At 47.3% G+C, this 23,345-nt stretch overlaps 1 protein-coding gene across 4 annotated transcripts in view; it reads right to left on the bottom strand.

Moving 5' to 3' along the window:
- The window catches only part of pcca (propionyl-CoA carboxylase subunit alpha), a 399,162-nt gene that overhangs the window by 18,954 nt on the left and 356,863 nt on the right, over positions 1-23,345 (bottom strand). For all 4 annotated transcript variants that reach the window (XM_038817962.1, XM_038817964.1, XM_038817966.1 and 1 more), the window contains one exon: positions 12,381-12,521. In XM_038817962.1, coding sequence (XP_038673890.1) covers positions 12,381-12,521 — 141 coding nt within the window. The remainder of the gene's footprint in view (positions 1-12,380; positions 12,522-23,345) is intronic.

Here is a 23,345-nt window from a genome sequence, read left to right as displayed (position 1 = left end):
ACTCTCTGGCAGATTGAAAAACCCACCAAAGCTCAAAATCCTCGACAGATGTCAGAAAGACGTGGGAGAAAGACTTAGAGGAACACTCTGTACTCAAAATGACACTCAAACAATAAAGGGGAACACACTGTGAGTAGCGAACACAGTATGCTGAAACTGAGGCAAAAGTACCACCAGTGAACCAACTGACTTCAATACTTTAAAAACATATCTTTTTTCAAAATTTAGAATACCCAATTCATTTTTTTCCAATTAAGGGGCAATGTAGCATGGCCAATCCACCCACCCTGCACATCTTTGGGTTGTGGGGGTGAAACCCACGCAGACACGGGGAGAATGTGCAAACTCCACACGGACAGTGACCCAGAGCCGGGATCGAATCTGGGGCCTCGGTGCCGTGAGGCCACAGTGCTAACCACTGTGCCACCGTGCTGCCCCTAACTGACTTCAAGACTACACATCGGGTGCCATCACATCAGTTCAGAATTTGTTGAGAACATTCTCCCCATGTGTGCCTGGGTTTCACACAACCCAAAAGACTGTCCAAACGAAATTGTCTCTTAATTGGAAAAAATGAATTGGGTACTCTTAAATTTATATATTAAAAAAAATAATTTGTTGAGAATTAACAATGAGTTTTAGTTTAACGCATGAGAAAACCCAGTCACCTGTGTTTATGAAGAGATTCCCTGTTTGCTGTGAATCGCTACAAGTCGATTTGTCTTGCTCCATGGTGAGACCCATGAAAATGCCAGTCTACCCTCAACCTCGAGAGCTGCATGATTTATGCTGTAAAGATGGATGAAACTCTCTACAGAATGTTAATGCTCATCCTTCTCCGAGGTCCCAGATGCTCCACTACCTACTAGCTCTTCCAGCAATTTGAAGGCAACGAATAAAACAAATCACTCGCTGCGAGACACCCAACTCCACCAAATTCTGAACTCATCCAGTTAGCCAGGTGAAAAGCAAGTCTTAAAATCCCTACACACGCCAATAACATTTTAAAAATAAATTTGATCTCCCAGTGAATGACTGGAATTGGGCGGCATGGCGGTTGGCACAGTGGTTAGCACTGCTGCCTCACAGTGCCAGTGACTCAGGTCAACACGGTGGCACAGTGGTTAGCACTGCTGCATCACAGTACCAGGAACCCAGGGCAGCACGGCTGCACAGTGGTTAGCACTGTTGCCTTACAGCGCCAGTGACCCACATTCAATTCCGGGTTACGGGTATAGGGTGGATACATGGGCTTGAGTAGGGTGATCATTGCTCGGCACTGAGCTCTGCCCGCCAACGCAGGAAGAGATGGGGGCGTCATTTTTAAATGGCACCCCAATCTCTCGACGTCCCAATGCAACCCCCGGACCCCTCCAACACCCCAACTCACCTGTTGGGGGTCTTCGAGCCCCCCCACCCCCCGCACCCCACCTCATAGGGGGCGGGGCAAAATGCCAGTTTGGTAACTTGGCAATGCCAGTCTGGCACCGTGGCAGTGCCCCTGCCAGCCCGGTAGTGACACATGGACACTGGCAGTCCTCGTCTGTCAGTCAGGTGGCAGAGTCAGGGTGCCCAGGCGATAGCGCCAGGGTGCCCAGGTGATAGCGTCAGGGTGCCCAGGTGATAGCACCAGGGTGCCCAGGTGATAGTGCCAGGGTGCCCAGGTGATAGTGCCAGGGTGCCCAGGTGATAGTGCCAGGATGCCCAGGTGATAGTGCCAGGGTGCCCAGGTGGCAGTGCCACTATGCCCAGTTACCAGCCACCCAGCGGCCTCTGATCGCCAGAGACACCCCCCCGAAATGCCATTCCATCTGGTCAGTGTGTGTGGGGACCAGCGCTAAACGCCGCCTGGATGGGGACTCCTTGGCAGGCCGGGAGATCCCGGAGCCGGTTCGATCTGATGTCGGCAGTGTTCAATGAGCTTTTAAACTCACTTAACTCTGAAAGCCTGGGTCCCTCCCAATGGGACACGGACGGCAAATTGCGCCCTTTAGGGTAGCATGGTAGCACAGTGGCTAGCACTGCTGCTTCACAGTGCCAGGGTCCCAGGTTCGATTCCTGGCTTGGGCCACTGTGCGGAGTCTGCACGTTCTCCCCGTGTCTGCGTGGGTTTCCTCCGGGTGCTCCGGTTTCCTCCCACAAGTCCCGAATTCTCCCTCTGTGTACCCGAACAGGTGCCGGAATGTGGCGACTAGGGGCTTTTCACAGTAACTTCACTGCAGTGTTAATGTAAGCCTACTTGTGACAATAAAGATTATTATTATTATTTTAGTTCAGATGGGAAGATTTTTATTTTACGATACGCTCACAGCTCATCAGCCGACTGGAAATGTAAACGAAAACCATGCGGCCACAGACTAGATCAGGAAAACAACACTCAACATCTGGTAGAACTTGGGAACCAAAAGGCGCTTCCTAAATAAAGTGGTCACGATGAACAGCAGCATTTCTAATAGTAACATTAATGTCCAAAATCATCCTGACCCAACACACTAAGGGTATTCAGGGTCGACCCACGACAGGTAGAAAATTAAAATGAAAGAAGTAGTTTGAAGGGCTGAATGGTTTTCTGCTGGAAGCAAGTCCGTTATTGAAAGCACGTTGGTTTGCTACAGCATCATGTTTCCTGACTTCGGCCTGGAGACTTTCTGCATGACCACTGAGCTACTCATTTTTGTTTCAGGAAATACCAACCATTCTGCAGTGAGACGCCCCACCAAATGGAAAGTTGCCCCCCCAACCCGCCCCAACTCTGCCCGCTCACATCCCAAAGAAAATGATAAAAACGTAGGAAGGCAGCACGTTTATTACACAGCAGCAACCCCCTACTCAACTTCAACTGTGCAGCTGCACAATGTAAAATAGATTACTCTGATGGACAAGCACAATGAGTAATCGCAGGTAGTTGTCCCCATGACTTACTTTAACGCTGATAGCTGGCACTGACTCCAGTGTCAGTCTTCACTCAAGAGGTCGATGTTAAAAAGGAAGGAATTAACTAAATCCTTTTCAACATCACCAGTTTGTTTTTGTAATTAAAGCTGCGTAATTAACACTGGCAATAAGCGCAGGGTCACCGTGGCACAGATTACGCTCACTGCTCGAAGCTTCCAGCAAGAAAACAGCTGCAGTTAGAAGAGAAGCACATCCTTTATCAACTTGGCCTAGCTCCCAGCCTAGTCCTTGTGGAGTGCCGCATTTTGCTTCACATATTTTGTGGTCTTCTGCTAACCTCACTTTGCGCACAAAAGGTATCCTAGAGATTTCACTATTCTCTTAAAATTGAAGTTAAATTGGGTTGTGTGCAAAGGGAACCACAAATCATGCAAATAGCACTTTTCTTGTCAAAGCACTCGCAGGCATTAATGTTCACACAACAGAGGCAGGCACTGTGACCAATCCAACATTTTATTTTAGCCTCAGTTCTTGCACATTTGCCCCGTAAACAAAGGGGGATTTTTTCTTTGCTTCATCCACCATGGGCTTTCTGTGTAAGAAGGTTCATTTCTAATGACTGGGTTAAAATTAGACAATTTTAGAAATTTCATTTTTTTTCAGTAGCTGGACAAAAAAATAAGATTCTGCAGCAAATATTAAATTTCACTTAAGCACTACACAAAGATAATTACTTCCTCCGATAATTGCTGTGCTCGTAATTGCCAGTGTAAATTCTTTACAATGACAGTCTACGGGGAAAATCCTGTTAACCGCGCTTCCTTAACAACACAGTATCTGGCGCAACTGAATGCCGCGTGGAAACGCATTGTTAAGATTATGAAACCACCACATTAAGGCATCCCAGCCAGTCAAGTTTATAAAGTTCATAAAGTAGGGCAGCACCGTGGTTAGCACTACTGTCTACGGCGCTGAGGACTCGGGTTTGATCCCGGCCCCGGGTCACTGTCCGTGTGGAGTTTGCACATTCTCCCCGTGTCTGCGTGGGTTTCGCCCCCACAACCCAAAGATGTGCAGATTAGGTGGATTGGCCACGCTAAATTGCCCCTTAATTGGAAAAAAAAAATTGGGTACTCTAAATTTATTTTTTTTAAAGTTATGTTTATAAAATTAGATGTAAGCTGTTAAATGCGTATTTTTAATTTCATATTCCACCTCAAGCCTACATTAGGGTTAATCGGTGTGGCCCTGTGCAGCTTTAAGCTCCACCTCTTCAAACCAAAGCCACCTCAAAGGATTGCCCTCGTGTTACACCAGATGCGTTGTTTGAGTGTCCAAGAGGGCAATAGAAAGAGAAAAGGTCTAATTGGTATGGTGGTGTGGAGTTTGCACATTCTCCCCAAGTCTGCATGGGTCTCACCCCCACAACCCAAAGATGTGCAGGGTAGGCGGATTGGCCAAGCTAAATTCCCCCTTAATTTGGAAAAAAAATTATTGTGTACTCTAAATTTATTTTTAAAAATTGGAGTGGTGAAGTTTCCGAGAAGAGACAGATTCACTAGTGCTTATTGATGTATAGAAACATCCTTTGAAAAACACTTGTAAAGTTTTCAAAGCCTAAAAATAAATCATTTGTTTGCTCACCGTAGCCTTAAGTTCAAGGCTAATCACCCTTTCGGTTCGTTATGTTCATTTTTCAGTAAGGGATGAGCAAGAGGAGTATCACGGCCACAGGTGTGTCCAAAGGTTCACGCATGGAGTTCGGCTCAACTACACGGCATGAGTTGGCAGTGAAAACGTTGACACCCCCCGCCCTGGCATTGATGCAAAAATAGAGGCTGATGCAGCATCTCCTGATGTGGTTTGAAAAGTGGCGTTAATGTACACTCTGCCTCACCTCCTTCCCCCATTTCACAGCCAAAGCTATTTGCCGGGACTGTATTTTGCTTGTTCATCAGCAGCGGGCTCCCCTCAACCCCACGCCGCACTTTCCTTCACCCCCCAGCTAATCCAAACAATTCTGACTCTAGCGCGGCAGCATTTTCTCAGCAAACGAAAAGTGCTCAATTAAGCTAAGAGGCCTTTAGCTAGGCAGCAAGAGAAAGGAAATTATTGGTGGAGTCTGTGAGGTTTGTGTTCCCCGCACTGGATAGGGTTGAAGTTGTGGCTGTAACATTCTGCTGAGTATCAAGTCAAATAGTATAAACTACCGTGCTCAAATTATATTTCCTCTTCTGCGTGCACTTTGCTGTTAAATCTCCCACTGCCCTTTGACTTCTGCTGTCAGTGTACAGGTGCCAGTGCAGAACAGTTGGATCAGTGCTGTTTGTACAACCTCCTCCTGCCCAGGAACTCTCAGCCCTGCCTCCAAAACTGGCAAATCTTCTCCTTTGGTAGCTCGCCCTCCAATTCCTGGCTTTAAAAAAAATAAGTCTAGAGTACCCAATTCATTTTTCCAATTAAGGGGCAATTTACCGTGTTCAATCCAACTAGCCTGCACATCTTTGGGTTGTGGGGGCAAAACCGGGTAGGATGTGCAAACTCCACACGGACAGTGACCCAGAGCCGGGAGCGAACCTGGGACCTCGGCGCCGTGAGGCAGCAGTGCTAACCACTGCGCCACCGTGCTGCCCGCCAATTCCTGGCTTTGACCACAATATTGATCGGGATCATCTTCCACAAGTCATTGTTGCTCTCCTCGGAACTGATTGCTGCTTTGTAGCTACTGGACAGGCCCAGCGCCCCAGAGGTTTTCTGAAACCTCCTCTATCTTCCTGGTTTCACCCAGTCCTCCCTCTGCACAGTGACCTCTGGCAATGCACTTATTCGACAGTAACCTCCAGAAAGGAATGAGGGTAGATATTTGAAAAGGAAACATTTGCAGGGCCATGGGTAAAGAGCAGAAGGAATGGGATCAATTGGATATCTCATGATGGGTGGAATTGGCTTCAAAGGCTGCAGCTGATGCAGGCATTAATCCCAATCAGCTATGAAGGGAGGCTGGTTAGGCTGCGGTTGTTTACCCTGGAGCAGAGGAGGCTGGGGAGGGACCCGATCGAGGTGTACAAAATTATGAAGGATATAGATGGGATAGATGGGAAGAAACTTTTCCCCTCAGTAGAGAGATATCTAACAACCCGGGGACATAAATTTAAGGCAAGAGGTTTAGAGGGGATTGAAGGGAAACCCTTTTTCACCCAGAAGACGGTGGAATTCTGGAACCCGCTGCCTGAAAGGGTGGTGGAGGTGGGAACCCTCACAACATTTAAGAACTATTGAGATGAACCAGTGAAACACTAAAGCAGACGAGGCTACGGACCAAGTGCTGGAAAATGGGATTAGAATAGTTGGGTGTTTGATGGCCGGTGTGGACATGATGGGCCGAATGGCCACTTACTGTGCTGTAAAACTTTATGGGCTGGTTTCTCCGGCCACATCTGTCCGGCGATTGGAGAATCCTGCCCGAGGTCAGTGGACGTCTCCATTGTCTGTGGCTCGCCCCGTAGCTTTCTTGTGACAGGCGGGGCGGACGAATCCAGCCCTGTGACTCTCTACCCCCCTGCCTGAACTCCAAAGCAGGCCTGTGCTAACTAGGCTAGTAAATAATTTTGTATCATTTGTGGCGTCAATGCAGGCCAGTTGGTAACACGCTCTCTTCTTGTCTCTAAATCAGAAGGTTGTGCCCCACTCTTTCACTTGAGTGCAAAGCCTATGCTGACACTCCTGGCACAGTACTGAGGATGTCAACGGTACGTTCATCGTATTATGGTCAAGCGTGCACAGGTAAAGGGCAATGATTAAGTTACCTTGAGCACATACATAAAGATTGGCTCCTTTAAGGGGCTGTCAATTTCTCAATTAGCTAACTTGATTCATGGGTACACACAGAAGTGTATAAAGAAAGGTTTCGGGGACACTGGGTGTTGGTAAGTAGGAAGCAGAGATGGGGAGTGCTGCATTCTGGAAATAAGCCTCCCCTAAATGTAAGGATGTGTGTCCAGCTCATACTTCACCATCTGGCCTGGGATCCAGCTAACAAAAAAAATGCCGCACTGTCGGAGGTGCTGTCTGTTAGATGAAATGGGACAGCATCGACCCTCTCAATGGATATTAAAAGATCCCACTGCGCTATTTTGAAGGTGAACAGGCCATTCTGTCTGGTGTCCCGGACAATATTAATCCCTCAACAACATTATCTGGTTATTATCTTATTGCTGCCTGTGGGAGCATATTGTGGGCGAATTGGTTGCCATATTCCCTACGTTAGAATAGCAACTACTGTAGCCTTCTAAGATGGCCACCTGCAAAGGACCATGGGAATTATGGCCAACCCAGGACTCAGACAGATACAGAGCCTATGTGTATCTAAAACACAGGTAACCAGACCTGATTGAAACCCCCGCTCGTTTGCATTTTAATGGTCCATTTTCCCAGGACAATAGAACTGAGCTCCGATTATTTTCCCTCCTCCCTTATGACTATGATGCCAGCTCTCAGGGCACACTGAATTTACCACTCTGAGTCCCGCTGCTTTTTACAATGCCGACTCATTGTTATTCGATCCAGTTGCTCCAACTTCTATCCTTCTGTTTGTTCAATCCCCCTGCCATACTAGTCTATGAAAATGCAAGCAAGAAGGGCGGTACGATGGCTCAGTGGGTTAGCTCTGCTGCCTCACGGCGCTGAGGTCCCAGGTTCGATCCCGGCTCTGGGTCACTGTCCGTGTGGAGTTTGCACATTCTCCCCGTGTCTGCGTGGGTTTCGCCCCCACAACCCAAAGATGTGCAGGGTAGGTGGATTGGCCATGCTAAATTGGCCCTTAATTGGGAAAAAATTAATTGGGCACTCTAAATTTATTTTTTTTTAATTCAAGCAAGGTACTCATTCAACATCTCAACCATGCCTCCATCGTCCACAAGATGATTCATTTTGTGATGTCTAATCAGTCTAGAATCATACAGCACAGAGAAAGGCCGTAGGGCTCATTGTGTCTATGCTGGTCCTTTGAACCACCCCCCTGTTCTTTCTCCAAAGCCCTATATATGTATTTACACGTATTTATCCAATTCTCCCTTGAAAGTCACCACTGAATCTGCTTCCATTTCCCTTTCAGGCAGCGAATCCCGGTCACAGTTCCTCGCTGTGTGAAACAGTGTTACCTCGTGGTACTTCGGATAACGTTGGCCAATCACCTTAAATTTGCATTCTCTCGTTACCTTCTGATTTACTCCGCCAAAACCATTTGTTATTTGAACACCTCCATCAAATCTGCTCTAAAAAGAACAACATTAGCTTCTCCAGTGCTACCACATCGATAGAGGTCTTCATCTCTGGTACCATTCTAGTCAATCTCCCCTGTATCTTCTTCAAAGCCTTCACCTTCTTCCGAATACGTTGTGCTTTGTAATGGACACTACACCAGCTGAGGTCTAATTCGTGTCCTATAAAGGTTGGCGTAGCTCCCTATTTTTTTGTAATCTATTCCTCTATTAATAGAGTAAGAAGTCTTACAACACCAGGTTAAAGTCCATCAGGTTTGAAACAAACCTGTTGGACTTTAACCTGGTGTTGTAAGACTTCTTACTGTGCTCACCCCAGTCCAACGCCGGCATCTCCACATCATGACTATTAATAGAGGCAAGGAACCTGTCTACTTTAAAGAGCCTCTTCAACTTGTCCTGCCAGCCTTAAAGACGTGCGGACATATAGTGGTCACTCTGCACTCTGTTCCTGAATCCTTGGGCAGCAGGGTAGCATGGTGGTTAGCATAAATGCTTCACAGCTCCAGGGTCCCAGGTTCGATTCCCGGCTGGGTCACTGTCTGTGTGGAGTCTGCACGTCCTCCCCCTGTGTGCGTGGGTTTCCTCCGGGTGCTCCGGTTTCCTCCCACAGTCCAAAGATGTGTGGGTTAGGTGGATTGGCCATGATAAATTGCCCGTAGTGTCCTAATAAAAGTAAGGTTAAGGGGGGGTTGTTGGGTTACGGGTATAGGGTGGATACGTGGGTTTGAGTAGGGTGATCATGGCTCGGCACAACATTGAGGGCCGAAGGGCCTGTTCTGTGCTGTACTGTTCTATGTTCTATGTTCTAAAACTGTACCATTGAGCATGCCATTTTAATTCTCCACCTTGCTCTCTCACTTCAGGAACAGCGCCTCGTTTTTCGATAAAGGATTAGTTTTATTGTCATTTATACCGAGGTCAGGACCAGTAGTGTGCCTGACAGGGTTTGAACACACAACCTTCTGATCTGGAGTCCGACACACTACTGTTGCACCACAAGCCAACCCCACAACACAAAGCTCAACAATTTCAGGCCGCAGTCTCTGCCTCCATTTTGTTTCCTTTTCTTCCCCAGTTCCGTTCGCAGTCTTGTTTTCCCCTTGGATCTGCTTTCAGGAGCCAGCTCTTCCAGCGAACTCCAGCATTACTGGTAACGCCATTGGCTGTTCTGCCATTCAATTCACAATTACTCCAGACAGAGTTGTGTCTTTACGTGTCCCATTACCACTCCCGTTCACCTTTCTCAACCAATTCCTTCATCATTTAATATCGCTTGTCTTCAATCCTATCACAGATCGTCCCTTTCATTCTTTTCCTGTTCCGCCTGCCCCAAACCTGTTACATTTCGAACTTTCCCCAGTTCTGATGTCAGGGCATCTCGACCTGAAACTTTAAAAAAAAATTCCAATTCATTTTTTCCCAATTGAGGGCCAATTTAGCATGGCCAATCCACCTACCCTGCACATCTGTGGGTTGTGGGGGTGAAACCCACGCAAACACGGGGAGAATGTGCAAACGCCACACGGACAGTGACCCAGAGCAGGGATCGAACCCGGGACCTCGGCGCCGTGAAGCAGCAGTGCTAACCACTGCGCCACCGTGCTGCCTCGACCTGAAACCTTAACTCTGTTTCTCTCTCTGTAGATGCTGTCAGACCTGCGCAGTATTTCTAATGTTTTTTATTTCAAATTTCCAGCATCTGTTGTATTTTGCATTACTGTTCAGTTCATGTTGCTGCTCCTCAGTCTTCCTGTCAAAATGGATCATATACTTTTTTTTTGCATTAATTTTGAAATTTAGCATTTTTGCATCTGCCTTAGAACATAGAAAAGTACAGCACAGAACAGGCCCTTCGGCCCTCGATGTTGTGCCGAGCAACGACCACCCTACTCAAACCCACATATCCACCCTATACCCGTAACCCAACAACCCCCCGCTTAACCTTACTTTTTAGGACACTAAGGGCAATTTAGCATGGCCAATCCACCTAACCCGCACATCTTTGGACTGTGGGAGGAAACCGGAGTACCCGGAGGAAACCCACGCACACACTTGATGAGTGTAAGACATAAAACTTCGGCATCCCGTCTCTGTTTTCAGCAATACAATGACACAACCAGAATGAAAGTGATTGGCTAATTCCCCTGCCCATGCTGGCTGGAGCCACACTGCCGCCAATGACTGAGGTGGATTTTACCCATTTAATTTGCATTATGTTACTTTGCTGGAGACTTTGCTGCAGTTTTGGTCATGGGTTCTGTTTGCTGCAGTTTGTTGAGACTCTTTTTTTAAATATAAATTTAGAGTACCCAATAATTCTTTTAAATTAAGGGGCAATTTAGAGTGGCCAATCCACCTAGCCTTCACATCTTTGGGTTGTGGGGGTGAAACCCACGCAGACACGGGGAGAATGTGCAAACTCCACACAGGCAGTAACCCAGGGCCGGGATTCGAACCTGGGTCCTCAGCACCGTAGGCAGCAATGCTAACCACTGTGCCACCGTGCTGTCCTGTTGAGACTCTTTTTAAATAGACTCCATAGACTGATACCCTGTGCTTGGATAAACTCCGCTGACTTCATAAATAGAACTTGTTTGCCAAGCAGATAAATTTTGTTTGCTGCAAATTAGACCGTTTTCTGAGAGTTTAGGCCCGGCCTCCAACTCTCGGGTTGATATAACGCTGTCAATAAATAATCTGGGTCGATCCTGTCTTCAGCCACAAAGCAGCAGGACAATTGAATGAATTAGAGGAAGCTTTGCTAACAGTTACAGCACAACAAGCACAAAGTAATATTCAAACGTAGAACTCAGAAATGCAACTAGCCAACGTTAATTTCTAAATGCTAATTGTTTATTGAACGAGACTGCATGAAGATTTGTGGACTCGGGTCATTGAGACACGCAGAAAGGTCAAACCTAATGTAAACAGTGGACTATTAATAAACTTAAGTATCGTAATTAAGGGACTGCGCAAATGCACTAGTTACGTGCAGTGGGATAAGATACCTGCTCGTTATGTTACTCCGACCTATATCGAAACAGCTTGCAGATACGTTCGTGACAAACCAGATATCGAAACAGTGAACAATTGTCTCGAGCCTGCTCGTTATTCTTTTTTTTTTAAATTTAGAGTACCCAATTATTTTTTTTCAATTAAGGGGCAATTTAGCGTGGCCAATCCACCTACCCTGCACATCTTTGGGTTGTGGGGGCGAAACCCACGCAGACACGGGGAGAATGTGCAAACTCCACACGGACTGTGATTCAGGGTCGGGATTCGAACCCGGGTCCTCGGCGCCGTAGGCAGCTGTGCTAACCACTGGGCCACCGTGCTGCCCTTCGTTATTCTTTATAAGCTTTTATTTACAGAGATTTCCGTGACACGCCTGCACCTCCAAACCATGTAGTCACAGGTTTCAGTCTGCTCTGATATGGAGGACTGAATCTCCAGTTAATACCCACCACCTGAATACAATTAAACACCCAATTAATGCGCAACTAACAACATTTGAAGTTTTAAAAGGGACATGGAATTTAAGAGCAAACATAGGCCATTCGGCCCCTCACAGAATCATAGCCGATCCAGTCATATCTCAACTCCGCTTTCCTGTCTCCGCCCCGCCCCTCATAACCCTTGACCCCCCCCCCCCCATATCTATCAAAAATCTGTAACTCAGCCTGAATATATTCAATGACTAAGCCCGCACTGCTCTCGGGGAAAGAGAATTCCACAGACTGACAACTCTCTGGCAGAAAATAAACTTCTCATCCCCCCTCTTAAAATATGTCTCCTGGTTCTAGTCACTCCTACAAGGGGAAACAGCCTCCCAGCTTCCACACTATGAAGTTCCCTCAGGATATTACGTTTTGATAAGATCACCTCTCATTCTTCCAAACTCTTGTGGGTATAGGTCCAACCCATTCAACCTTTCTTTACAAGGTAAGCCTTTCAGAAAGGTATAAGAAATCAGTTAAATTGTTCAGAAACATCATGACAATTGAGTGATGACTCTTACCCAGTACAAGCAGCATGTGAAACATCAAAAATACTGACATCCAGGGGCACAAAAACGTAAATATATTAAATCCTAAGTTTAGCCAAGTAAAATGTTCCGGTCCAGTGAAAATCGAAACACATCAAATGTAGAGCAAGAACAGTCTTCGCAGACAGTCAGTGTAACAATATTGTGATGATGCTTACCTCATTTCCTGGGGCAACAGCTATGGTGATAACTGATCCAGGCATTGGTGATGTCAAGAATTTACTCGTGTCCTCTGGCACTCTCTCGAGCATGTATTTATTCAGTTCTGCCGCTAGCTTGGTCAGTACTCGGACCTTGTACTAAAAAGAAAGAACACGTAAACATTTTAACCCAGTTGTACAATTGAAATGAACAAGCCGGGGTTGTGCCTTCAATCTCTTTCAAATCTCCAAGTGTTTGCCCCATCTCCAAGACACATTTGTATGTTGTTGTTCCTTCACTGTCGCTGGGTCAAAATCCTGAAACTCCCTCTCTAACAGCACTGCGGGTGTACCTACAGACCACATGGGACTGCAGCGGTTCAAGAAGGCAGCTCAAGGGCGGCACGTGGCGCAGTGGTTAGCACTGGGACTGCGGCGCTGAGGACCCGGGTTCGAATCCCGCCCCTGGGTCACTGTTGTGTAGAGTTTGCACATTCTCCCCGTGTTTGCGTGGGTTTCACCCCCCACAATGAAAAATGAAATGAAAATCGCTTATTGTCACGAGTAGGCTTCAATGAAATTACTGTGAAAAGCCCCTAGTCGCCACATTCCGGCGCCTGTCCGGGGAGGCTGGTACGGGAACCCAAAGATGTGCAGGTTAGGTGGATTGGCCATGCTAAATTGCCCCTTAATTGGAAAAATAATAATAATTGGGTACCCTAAATTTATTTTAAAAAGGGCAGCTCACCACCACCTTCTCTTTTTTTAAAATAAATTTAGAGTACCCAATTATTTTTTCCAATTAAGGGGCAATTTAGTGTGGCCAATCTACCTACCCTGCACATCTTTTTGGGTTGTGGGGGTGAGACCCACGCAGACACGGGGAGAATGTGCAAACTCCACACGGACAGTGACCCAGGGCCGGGTTTCGAACCCGGGTCCTCAGCGCCGTAGGCAGCAATGCTAACCACTGCGCCACCCTGCTGCCCTCACCACCACCTTTGCAAGGGTATTTAGGGGTGGGCGATTAATGCTGACTTAGCCAACGATGCCCACATCCTGTGAAAGAATTTTTAAAAACCTCCGAAGTCAAACCTACTAACTACCCAACAACCAACAAATGCTGGCCTCGGTCGGTGCGTTTGAGTCCCACTCCGAGACCTCCGCACGAGATGCAGGCTGACACTATAGTGCAGAACCAAGGGAGTGCTGCACTGTCAGAGGTGCCGACTTTAAGAGATTTTAAACTGAGGCCCCATGGATGTAAATGATCCCATGGAACTATTTCGACAAGGCGCACCAAAGTTCTTGTTTAATTCCACAGCCGACTATATTATAACATTGCTCCTGTGGGAGTTTGCTTGGTGCGAGTTAGAAATTACACTTTAAAAGTACTACATTGGCTGTAAAATATCTTGGTATCTCCTGAGGGCTTGAAAGGCGCCGTAGAAGTGAAATTCTTTATTGGTCAACATCTTTGTATCCAAGCTTATAGTTACAAACGTGGATATCGAGATGGAACCCTCAGACAGGCAGAGTTCAAGACTCCCAACAAAAGACCCAAGAATCGTTTGGCAATACAGTATTTCTGAAAAATGAGACATGCTGTCAAAGTTTTCATCTTGCACCCAACAGGACAGCTCACAAGAAATTACCAAACTAGAATGTGGGAGCAATTTATATTGCATAAGAGAACGGTTGGCGAATGGACTTTCTTTTTAAATTTAAAGTGCCCTATTCTTTTTTTCCCAATTAAGGGGCAATTTGACGTGGCCATTCCACCTATCCTGCACATCGTTGGGTTATAGAATCATAGAACTTACAGTGCAGAAGGAGGTCATTCAGCCCATCGAGTCTGCACCGGCCCTTGGAAAGAGCACCCTCCTCAAGCCCACACCTCCACCCTATCCCCGTAACCCAGTAACCCCACTTATTCTTTTTGGGCGATAAAAGCAATTTAGCATGGCCATTCCACCCAACCTGCACATCTTTGGACTGTGGGAGGAAACCGGAGCACCCGGCGAAAACCCACGCAGAGAAGGGGAGGACGTGCAGACTCCGCACAGACAGTGACCCAAGCCGGGAATCAAACCTGGAGCGGTGAAGCAACTGTGCTAACCAATGTGCAACCGCGCAGCCCTGGTTGTGAGGGTGAGATCCACACAAACACTGGGAGAATGTTCAAACTCTACGTGGGGCCAGGATCGAACCTGGGTCCTCGGTGCCGTGAGGCATCAGTGCTAACCACTGAGTCACCGTGCCGTCCCTTGGTGAGTGGACTTTGACGGGTGGAAATGTTGCCGAAGGTATTTCCACAGCACCTTTCTTGACCTTAATAAGCCCCAGAGAACTTCACAGACAACAAACTAGGTGTAGTCACTGTTGAAATGCAGCAGGCAACTTGTGCACAGCAAGCTCCCATGAACAGCAACTCGATAATAGCCAGACTTGCCGGCTTCTTTTTAACGTTAATTGTACAAGTTGATTACAGAAACATGTTTTAACTGTTGTCACCAATTCCTTCTTCAGGATGTCGGGTTAGATTCTGTGTCGACACATTCTGCACTGGAATGGTCATTTTCAGTGAGCCCGTGGGAGAAATCAGCCACCTCAGCTAACCCGCCTGCATTCCAGATCGCTGCGGAAGAAAAGGGTCCGTGCAATGCAATGAACTGAAATCTTCACACACACACACACACACACACACACACACACACACACACACAAAAGTGCAACTCCCCATTTTGAATTTTCCCAGTTCAGTTCCTCAATGTAAAGTGGTGGTTTTTAAGATTGTCGTTCACATGACCCGCCTGCAGATGGCAGCAGTCGTCTGCAAAAAGGGGACTGGGTAAGAATTGAAGGAAATTAGCAAAGATTTGTTTTAATCACTGTTATTTTCTGTCTCTACCCACTTTGCTTTGATCAGACTATGCGCATGTCCTCACCATTCTCAGTAAGCGTAGGATTAAAAGAGTTAACACAGGTCCCGTCCAAGAATAGCAGTACAATTTATTTGCTGATTCAACAAGAGACAACCCAGTGTGATTAACAAAGGTTTTGCTCCCTTTCTTCCTCCCCCCCTACCCTACCCCCGCTCCCCCCCCCCCCCCAACGCCTGCTCCCATAAGATGACCCCGGCAAGGCTGAAAAACATTCTCCTTTCTTTTCTGTCCTTCCCCTCTACAAGACTGAGACTTTTAAATTGCTGAAATTGCAACTTTTTTTCAAAGCCGCTAAATTAATTTGATTCCATTTCACTGTTCTTCATCTGCTGTGATAATTCATACCGGGTTATTATGATCCTCACAGGGACTGCGAAACCCAATAGCAAGATGAGAGATCACATTCTTGGATGTAGCCATTCCTCATGCACAAGCTATAGAATAAAACAACACAACACAGGAGACCACTCAGCCCATTTAGGCCTGTGATGTCCCTTTGAAAGAGCTATCCATGTAGTCCCAATCCCCCATGCGTTTTCCTGAGAGAACGGACAAATTCTTCCCTTAAAGCCCAGTAACTGTTGGGATACTGGGAAGTACAGCAGGATCTCGAAAATGTCAGTGAGATTAAAGCACCAGGTCACGTGTCTCTGATGGCATTTGGCTAAGGGCCACAACGCGAGGGTCACCTTTCTTCGATCGCCTTCACAAGAGAGCTGTAAAAAGAAAGGTATGCATGGATATGTCACAACGTTCATGACCCACAGGACATAGCAAAGTAAGGGGGGGGGGCGACACAGCGGGGCAGTGGTTAGCACTGTTGCCTCACTGCGCCGAGGACCTGGGTTCCATCCTGGCCCTGGGTCACTGTCTGTGTGGAGTTTGCACATTCTCCCCATGTCTGCGTGGGTCTCACCCCCACAACCCAAAGATGTGCAGGGTAGGTGAATTGGCCATGCTAAACTGCCCCTTAATTGGAAAAGAATTGGGTACTTTAAATTTATTTTTAAAAAGACATAACAAAGCACTTTACAATCAATGAAGAACTCCTGTACAAATGCCAGTGGCTGTTCTTTTTGTTATAGTGTACAGAGAGCCAGCATCGGCTCAATGGGCTGAATGGCCACTTGTGCTGTCTGATTCAAAAAGATTATTCCTCTGGTTGAAATTATTCAGTCGGACCCAAAAAAAACTAAACCTGCCCAACTTTTTAAAAATAAATTTAGAGTATCCAATTTTTTTTTCCCCCCAATTAAGGGGCAATTTAGCATGTCCAATCCACCTACCCTGCACATTTTTGGATTGTGGAGGGTTAGACCCACGCAGACATACGGGGAGAATGCGCAAACTCCACACGGGCAGTGACCCGGGACCGGGATCGAACCCGGGCCCTTGGCGCCATGAGACGGCAGTGCTAACCACTGCACCACCACGCCGCCCCATGACTATCGCTTCGAACTGTAATGTCTTATCATGTTCTGCACACTGTATCGAGTCCTAATTTCAGCCGCCCAACAATCACTGCCTCTTTGGTGCTGTCAGTGAATCTGTAAAATTCTCAGCTATCTTTTCTATCTCCCAAATCTCGACCAGCCAGAATTGAAGGGTGTGAAAGTACCGATTGTGCATCTTTCATCATGCCGTTGCTTCTCTTGGGGCAGCACGGTTGCGCAGTGGTTAGCACTGCTGCCTCACTGCGCCAAGGTCCCAGGTTCGACCCCAGCTCTGGGTCACTGTCCGTGTGGAGTTTGCACATTCTCCCTGTGTTTGTAAAGTCGCTGCTTCTCACCAAAATATTGCCCCCTTGGGCTTTGTGTTATTTCCCAGAATTTATCGGGTGTGTTTCTGTAAATTAACAGGTGCGAAAAGCAAAAGCTTCCAGCGCTACTGAAGTTAGTTCATTTGCGGAGCTTAACCAGAACATGAAACATTCACACGACGGTTTATATGTGTCTGCTGCTAATTGGAACTCCCTGAGTCAAACAGACGTGAGTTTAATCCCACATAATCCCTCCTGACAGTCCCAGTGTAGTACTGAGGGAGTGCTGCACTGTCGGAGATCCCGTCCTTTAAGTGAGGTTAAATCCTCGGTGGATGGAAAAGCTACTACTTTGAAGAAGCGCAGTGGAGTCAACATTCATCCCTCAGCTATCACCATAAAACAGGATAACAGGTAATTATCATATTGCATTTAGTGGGATCTTGTTGTGTGTAAATTGGCTGCTGATTTCCCTACATTACAGCAGTGACTACACTTCAAAAATGAATCTGATCCATCGGTGACTTAATTGAGGCATACAAGATGATCAGAGGATTAGATAGGGTGGACAGTGAGAGCCTTTTTCCGCATAGCTTTAAATTGAGGGGAGATAGATACAGGACAGATGTCAGAGGTAGGTTCTTTACTCCAAGTAGTAAGGGCGTGGAATGCCCTGCCTGCAACAGTAGTGGACTCGCCAACACTAAACGCATTGAAATGGTCATTGGATAGACATATGGATGATAAGGGAATAGTGTAGATGGGCTTTAGAGTGGTTTCACAGGTCGGCGCAACATCGAGGGCCGAAGGGCCTGTACTGCGCTGTAATGTTCTATCAGACAGGCTCAATTTTGTATAAATATTTACCATATTTTATCCAACCATAAAGCTATCAAAACATTGCACACACTCTTTTAATATTAAATTGAATTGCATGAAGTACTGTTTCTGGTTTAAACCATGAAATCCTGCCAAATAACATATCCATTCCAGTATGTTAATGCAAAAATGAAGTCAACTATGGCTAAGGCTGTTATAGAGACAGGTTAAAGCCCTGTGACATCTGTCGCTGTATCACACACACACAAGTTTGCTCATCAACGATGGAACTGGCAAGTGACATAACAAACAAGACTATCACATGAACATCTAGGCATCCCTCAAAATGCCTGACGTGACAGGTTTATTGTACATGCTGTGTCTGCTGATTTGGCAAATTCCTACTTCTCAAATTCCGCATGAACCTAAGGCTGGTTCCCGAGAAGGAAAAAAATAATCTACAACTTCACGCTTAAAGAGCTGCAAACACTTGAAGTTTCTCACTTTAAGCTTACTGAGATTCTGGTCAACGATGACGTTTGCGACAAAATAGAATTTCCTGTTGATTAAAAATGCATCGAGGAGCGAAGCTTCTTTTCCCAGCCAGAATGGAGATGACGGCCTCCGTGGGCAGCGGGGTAGCACAAGTGGCTAGCACTGTGGCTTCACAGCGCCGGGGTCCCAGGTTTGATACCCCGCTGGGTCACTGTCTGTGCGGAGTCTGTACGTTCTCCCCGTGTCTACGTGGATTTCCTCCGGGTGCTCCGGTTTCCTCCCGCAGTCCAAAAGACGTGCAGGTTAGGTGGATTGGCCATGATAAATTGCCCTTAGTGACCAAAAAGGTTAGGAGGGGTTATTGGGTTATGGGGATAGGGTAGAAGTGAGGGCTTAAGTGGGTCGGTGCAGACTGGATGGGCCGAATGGCCTCCTTCTGCACTGTATGTTCTATGGAATTAGGCCACATTGCTGTAAATAGCTGCGATTGATTTCATGAAAATCATGTTGCTATCCTCCACTGACTATATTTTGCTGAAGAAATAATCCTGCTTTTTTCAGGAGAAAATGCTCCCGTTTTGGACTAGCAATCCAGAGACCTGAATCGGTAGTCATGAGCTCAAATTTCACCACAGGAATTTAAATTCAATGAAATAACTAAATCGGCAATTTAAAAGGTTAGTATCAGTTCTGATCGATTGTCGTAAAAACCCATCCGGTCCTTCTGGGAAGAAAATCTGTCAATCTTACTGGGCCTGTCTATATGTTAACCGCTCTCTAAAATGCCCAATCAAACCACTCAGATGTATTCCAGGAGGCAGCTCAATGCCACTTTAAATCCTGGCATAAATCCCAACCCGCCTCCAACTCACTGGCTAGCACAGTGGGGGCCGATATATAATCTGGTTGAAGCTAGTCCAATCGTCTGCTATCACTGATTATTTGTTTTTCTTTATAAATTTAGATTACCCAATTATTTTTTCCAATTAAGGGGCAATTTAGCGTGGCCAATCCACCTACTCTGCACATTTTTGGGTTGTGGGGGCGAAATCCACGACGACACGGGGAGAACGTGTAAACTCCACACGGACAGTGACCCAGAGCCGGGATCGAACCTGGGACCTCAGCGCCGTGAGACGGTTGTGCTAACCACTAGGCCACCGTGCTGCCCTGCTATCACTGACTATATCAACTCTCAACAAATGACTGGCAATTTATGTTAGTTACTGGGGGATTATTAGCGCTTTTGGATTTGGGGAAAGTAGCGGGAGTTGCCAAAAGGAAATATTGGGGTTTATATGTGGGAGAACCATAGAATTCCTCCAGTACAGATGAGGCCATTCGGTCCATTGAGTCTGCACCGTCCTTCTGAAAGAGCACCGTACCTAGGCCCACTCCCCTCCCGTGTCCCCGTAAGGACGGCCTGGTAGCACAGTGGTTAGCACTGCTGCCTCACAGCGCCAAGGACCCAGGTTTGATCCCGACCTTGGGTCACTTTCCGTGTGCCGTCCGCACGTTCTCCCCGTGTCTGCGTGGGTCTCACCCCCACAACCCAAAAGATGTGCAGGGTAGGTGGATTAGACACGCCACATTGCCCCTTAATTGGAAAAAAAAGAATTGGGTACTCTAAATTTAAATATATATATTACAAATCATGCTAAGCTTATTTTTAACAGCACTGTGAATTAAACTGCCTTTTTGTCTGTCTCATTCGATGTCGGGAATTCTAACCTGTAATATCTCACACAACTCTCAGCACAGAAATGTTTCTGTAATATTTCCCAAGCGAGAGTGTCATCTGTGAACTTCACACAACAGAGGAAATTGCGTGGGATTTTTTCCAGAACCAATCGTAAAGAAATGTCTCCACATGCATTCTCCACCTCGTCAAAAGGGAAAAGTTCCTAGCATTTTCTTAGCCTAGATTCATGACCAAAGCAACCTCAGATTGGGCGCTGTCACAATTTTCAGGAAGATTTCTGAAGCAGTATTTAGCAAATGACAACAACGCGAGCAACTGTTTAGCTCACAGGGCTAATCGCTGGCTTTGAAAGCAGACCAAGGCAAGCCAGCAGCACGGTTCGATTCCCGTAACAGCCTGCCCGAACAGGCGCCGGAAAGTGGCGACTAGGGGCTTTTCACAGTAACTTCATTTGAAGCCTACTCGTGACAATAAGCGATTTTCATTTTTCATTTTCAACTTTCACAATAGACGATGGACAAAGTCAACACCATCGATCGCTGCACTTTACCACCCTCCTTAAAACCCACCTAATTGACCAAACCTTTTGGTCACCTGTCCTAATTCTAGTAGAGTCCCAAACTGTTTAATATTCACTCAATAGGCAATGTCTTCATACCGGAGGTCAGCCGAGTTGAATTCTTGGAACACCCTCCAACTAAATCATATCTTTCCGATAATAAGGTGGCCAAAACTGCTCACATTGCTCCAGATGTGGTCTCACCTGGACCTTGTACAGTTGCATTGAGATTTCCCTACCCTTATCCCGCAGTCTTGATATCACGTGCAGTGAATCGAATTGACTGAAGGCTGACATATGTGATGCTGGGGACTTCCAGAGGAGGCAGAGATGGATCATCCACCTGGCACTTCTGGCTGAAGAATATAAGAACATAGGAACATTCAGCCTCTCGGACATTCAATGAGATCATGGATGACCTGTGACCTAACTCCATACACCTGCCTTTGGCCCATAATCCCTTAAGTATCTTTGGTTCACGAATAACCATCTATCTCAGATTTTAAATTAACAACTGTTGGGGAGGGGCAAGCTGTAAGGCCGTAGATACAGGAACTGATGACTTTTATCAAGGAGGAATTCCATAAACAGAGGAAAGAAATGCATGAGGATCATGCAAAGGCCATTGCAGAAGCTGTGGCACCCCTGAAGAGTACTTTGGAGCGGATGGAGAGGTGTTTGGAGGTGCAGGGGTCACAGATTCGGGAGATTGAAGGAGTGATCTCGGACCACAGTGATTGTGTGGTGGCTCTGGAGGCGGAGGTGGGGCTCCGAGGAGACCTTTGTAAACCGTGGAGGGCAAAGGTGGAGGAGCAGGAGAATACCTCGAAGACAGAACCTGCGAATAGTGGGCCTGCCTGAAGGAGTGGAAGGTGTGAGTGCAACAAGGTTCGTCTCAAGGATGCTGGTGGGACTGGTGGCAGAAGGGGTGCTAGGGGCAGCACGGTAACATTATGGATAGCACAATTGCTTCACAGCTCCAGGGTCCCAGGTTTGATTCCGGCTTGGGTCACTGTCTGTGCGGAGTCTGCACATCCTCCCCGTGTGTGCGTGGGTTTCCTCCGGTTTCCTCCCACAGTCCAAAGATGTGCAGGTTAGGTGGATTGGCCATGCTAAATTGCCCTTAGTGTCCAAAATTGCCCTTAGTTTTGGGTGGGGTTCCTGGCTTATGGGGATAGTGTGGAGGTGTTGACCTTGGGTAGGGTGGTCTTTCCAAGAGCTGGTGCATACTCGATGGGCCGAATGGCCTCCTTCTGCACTGTAAACTCTATGATAATCTATGATAGATAAGGCACCTGAAGTGGACAGAGCGCATAGGTCTCTGAGGCAAAAGCCTAGAGCTGGGGAGCCGCCGCGGGCGGTGATCGTTAGACTCCATAAATTTGTGGAGAAAGAGAAAATTCTACGTTGGGCCAGGGAGAAGTGTAGCTGTGACTGGGAGGGAAATAACGTCCGGATTTATCGGGACATCGGAGCCGAGTTGGCAAAACGGCGGGCAGGTTTCAACAAGGCCAAGGCGGTGCTGGACCGGCGGCAGATCAGGTTTTGGGTTCTCTACCCGGCGAAATTATGGGTGACGTTCGGAGGCCGGGAGTATTATTTCGAGACCCCAGAAGTGGCCGAAGACTTCATTAAGGAGCATAAACAGGGGGAGAACTGAACGGACAATGCTTGGGAACCGGGGTGCTGGCACTATGTAATGGCCGGGAGCATGTTTGAAGTGGGTGTAGGTTTTCGCCTTTTTTTTGGGGGGGGGGGGGGGGGGGGGGGGGGGTTCTGTTCAATGTTGAGATTGTAAGAAGCTGTAGGGGCGAAACGTTTGTGTGGGGATGGATGTTCCCATCCCCCCCCCCCCCCCCCTCCCCCCTCCTGTTTTATTGGACTGTTTGTGTTTCACATCTGTTTGTTTGCTTTTGGAGAAGGCTACCTGGAATTCAGGAGAAGTCCTTGTTTGGGTGGGGGAGGGTAAGGCCAGCAGGAGGCCTTCTTCTTTGAGCTGAGGAGTGGGTGGGGGGAGGGAGGGGAAGGTCATTAGGATGTGCCTTTGGGCAGGGGCAGCCATGCTAGCAGGTTACACTGGTGAACGGAAGTGAGGTGGTGGGGGAGAAGGCCAAGAGGGGTGGCCCGGGGTAGGGGAAGTGGGGGGGGGGGGGTTTCTGTGACGCGGCAGGGGGTGAGAGATGACACGGTCAAGGGCGAAGAAAGGGGCTATCTGGGATGGGCTAGGTACAGAGTGGAATTAAAGGGGCAGGAGTTAAGTGGGGAAGATGACAGACGGTAGAGGAGAATGGAGGCGCAAGCTTCTGGTAAGGTTGGTAACGTGGAACGTCTGGGGACAGAATGGGCCGGTTAAAAGGTTGCGGGTGATAGCGCACCTCAGGAGCTTCAAAGCGGGGGTGGTCTTTTTGCAGGAGGCACACCTCCGTGTGAAGGACCAGGTTAGGTTAAGGAAGGGGTGGGTCGGGCAGGTTTTTCACTCGGGGTCTGATTTGAAATTGAGGGGCGTGGTGATTTTAATGAGCAAAAAAATAGGATTTGTGAGTGCGAAGGAGGTGAGGGATCCAGGTGGGAGATATGTGATTGTGAGTGGGGTATTGGAAGGGGCACCAGTAGTGTTGGTAAATGTGTATGCCCCAAATTGGGATGATGTGGGTTTTATGAGGGGGTTGCTGGCAGCAATCCCGGATTTGGCCACGTACCAATT

This window comes from Scyliorhinus canicula, chromosome 14 (genome assembly GCF_902713615.1).
Source record: "Scyliorhinus canicula chromosome 14, sScyCan1.1, whole genome shotgun sequence".
Classification (NCBI taxonomy): Eukaryota; Metazoa; Chordata; class Chondrichthyes; order Carcharhiniformes; family Scyliorhinidae; genus Scyliorhinus; species Scyliorhinus canicula.
The sequence above is the reverse complement of the archived record's forward strand: the minus strand, read 5'-3'. Positions and strand labels throughout refer to the sequence as shown.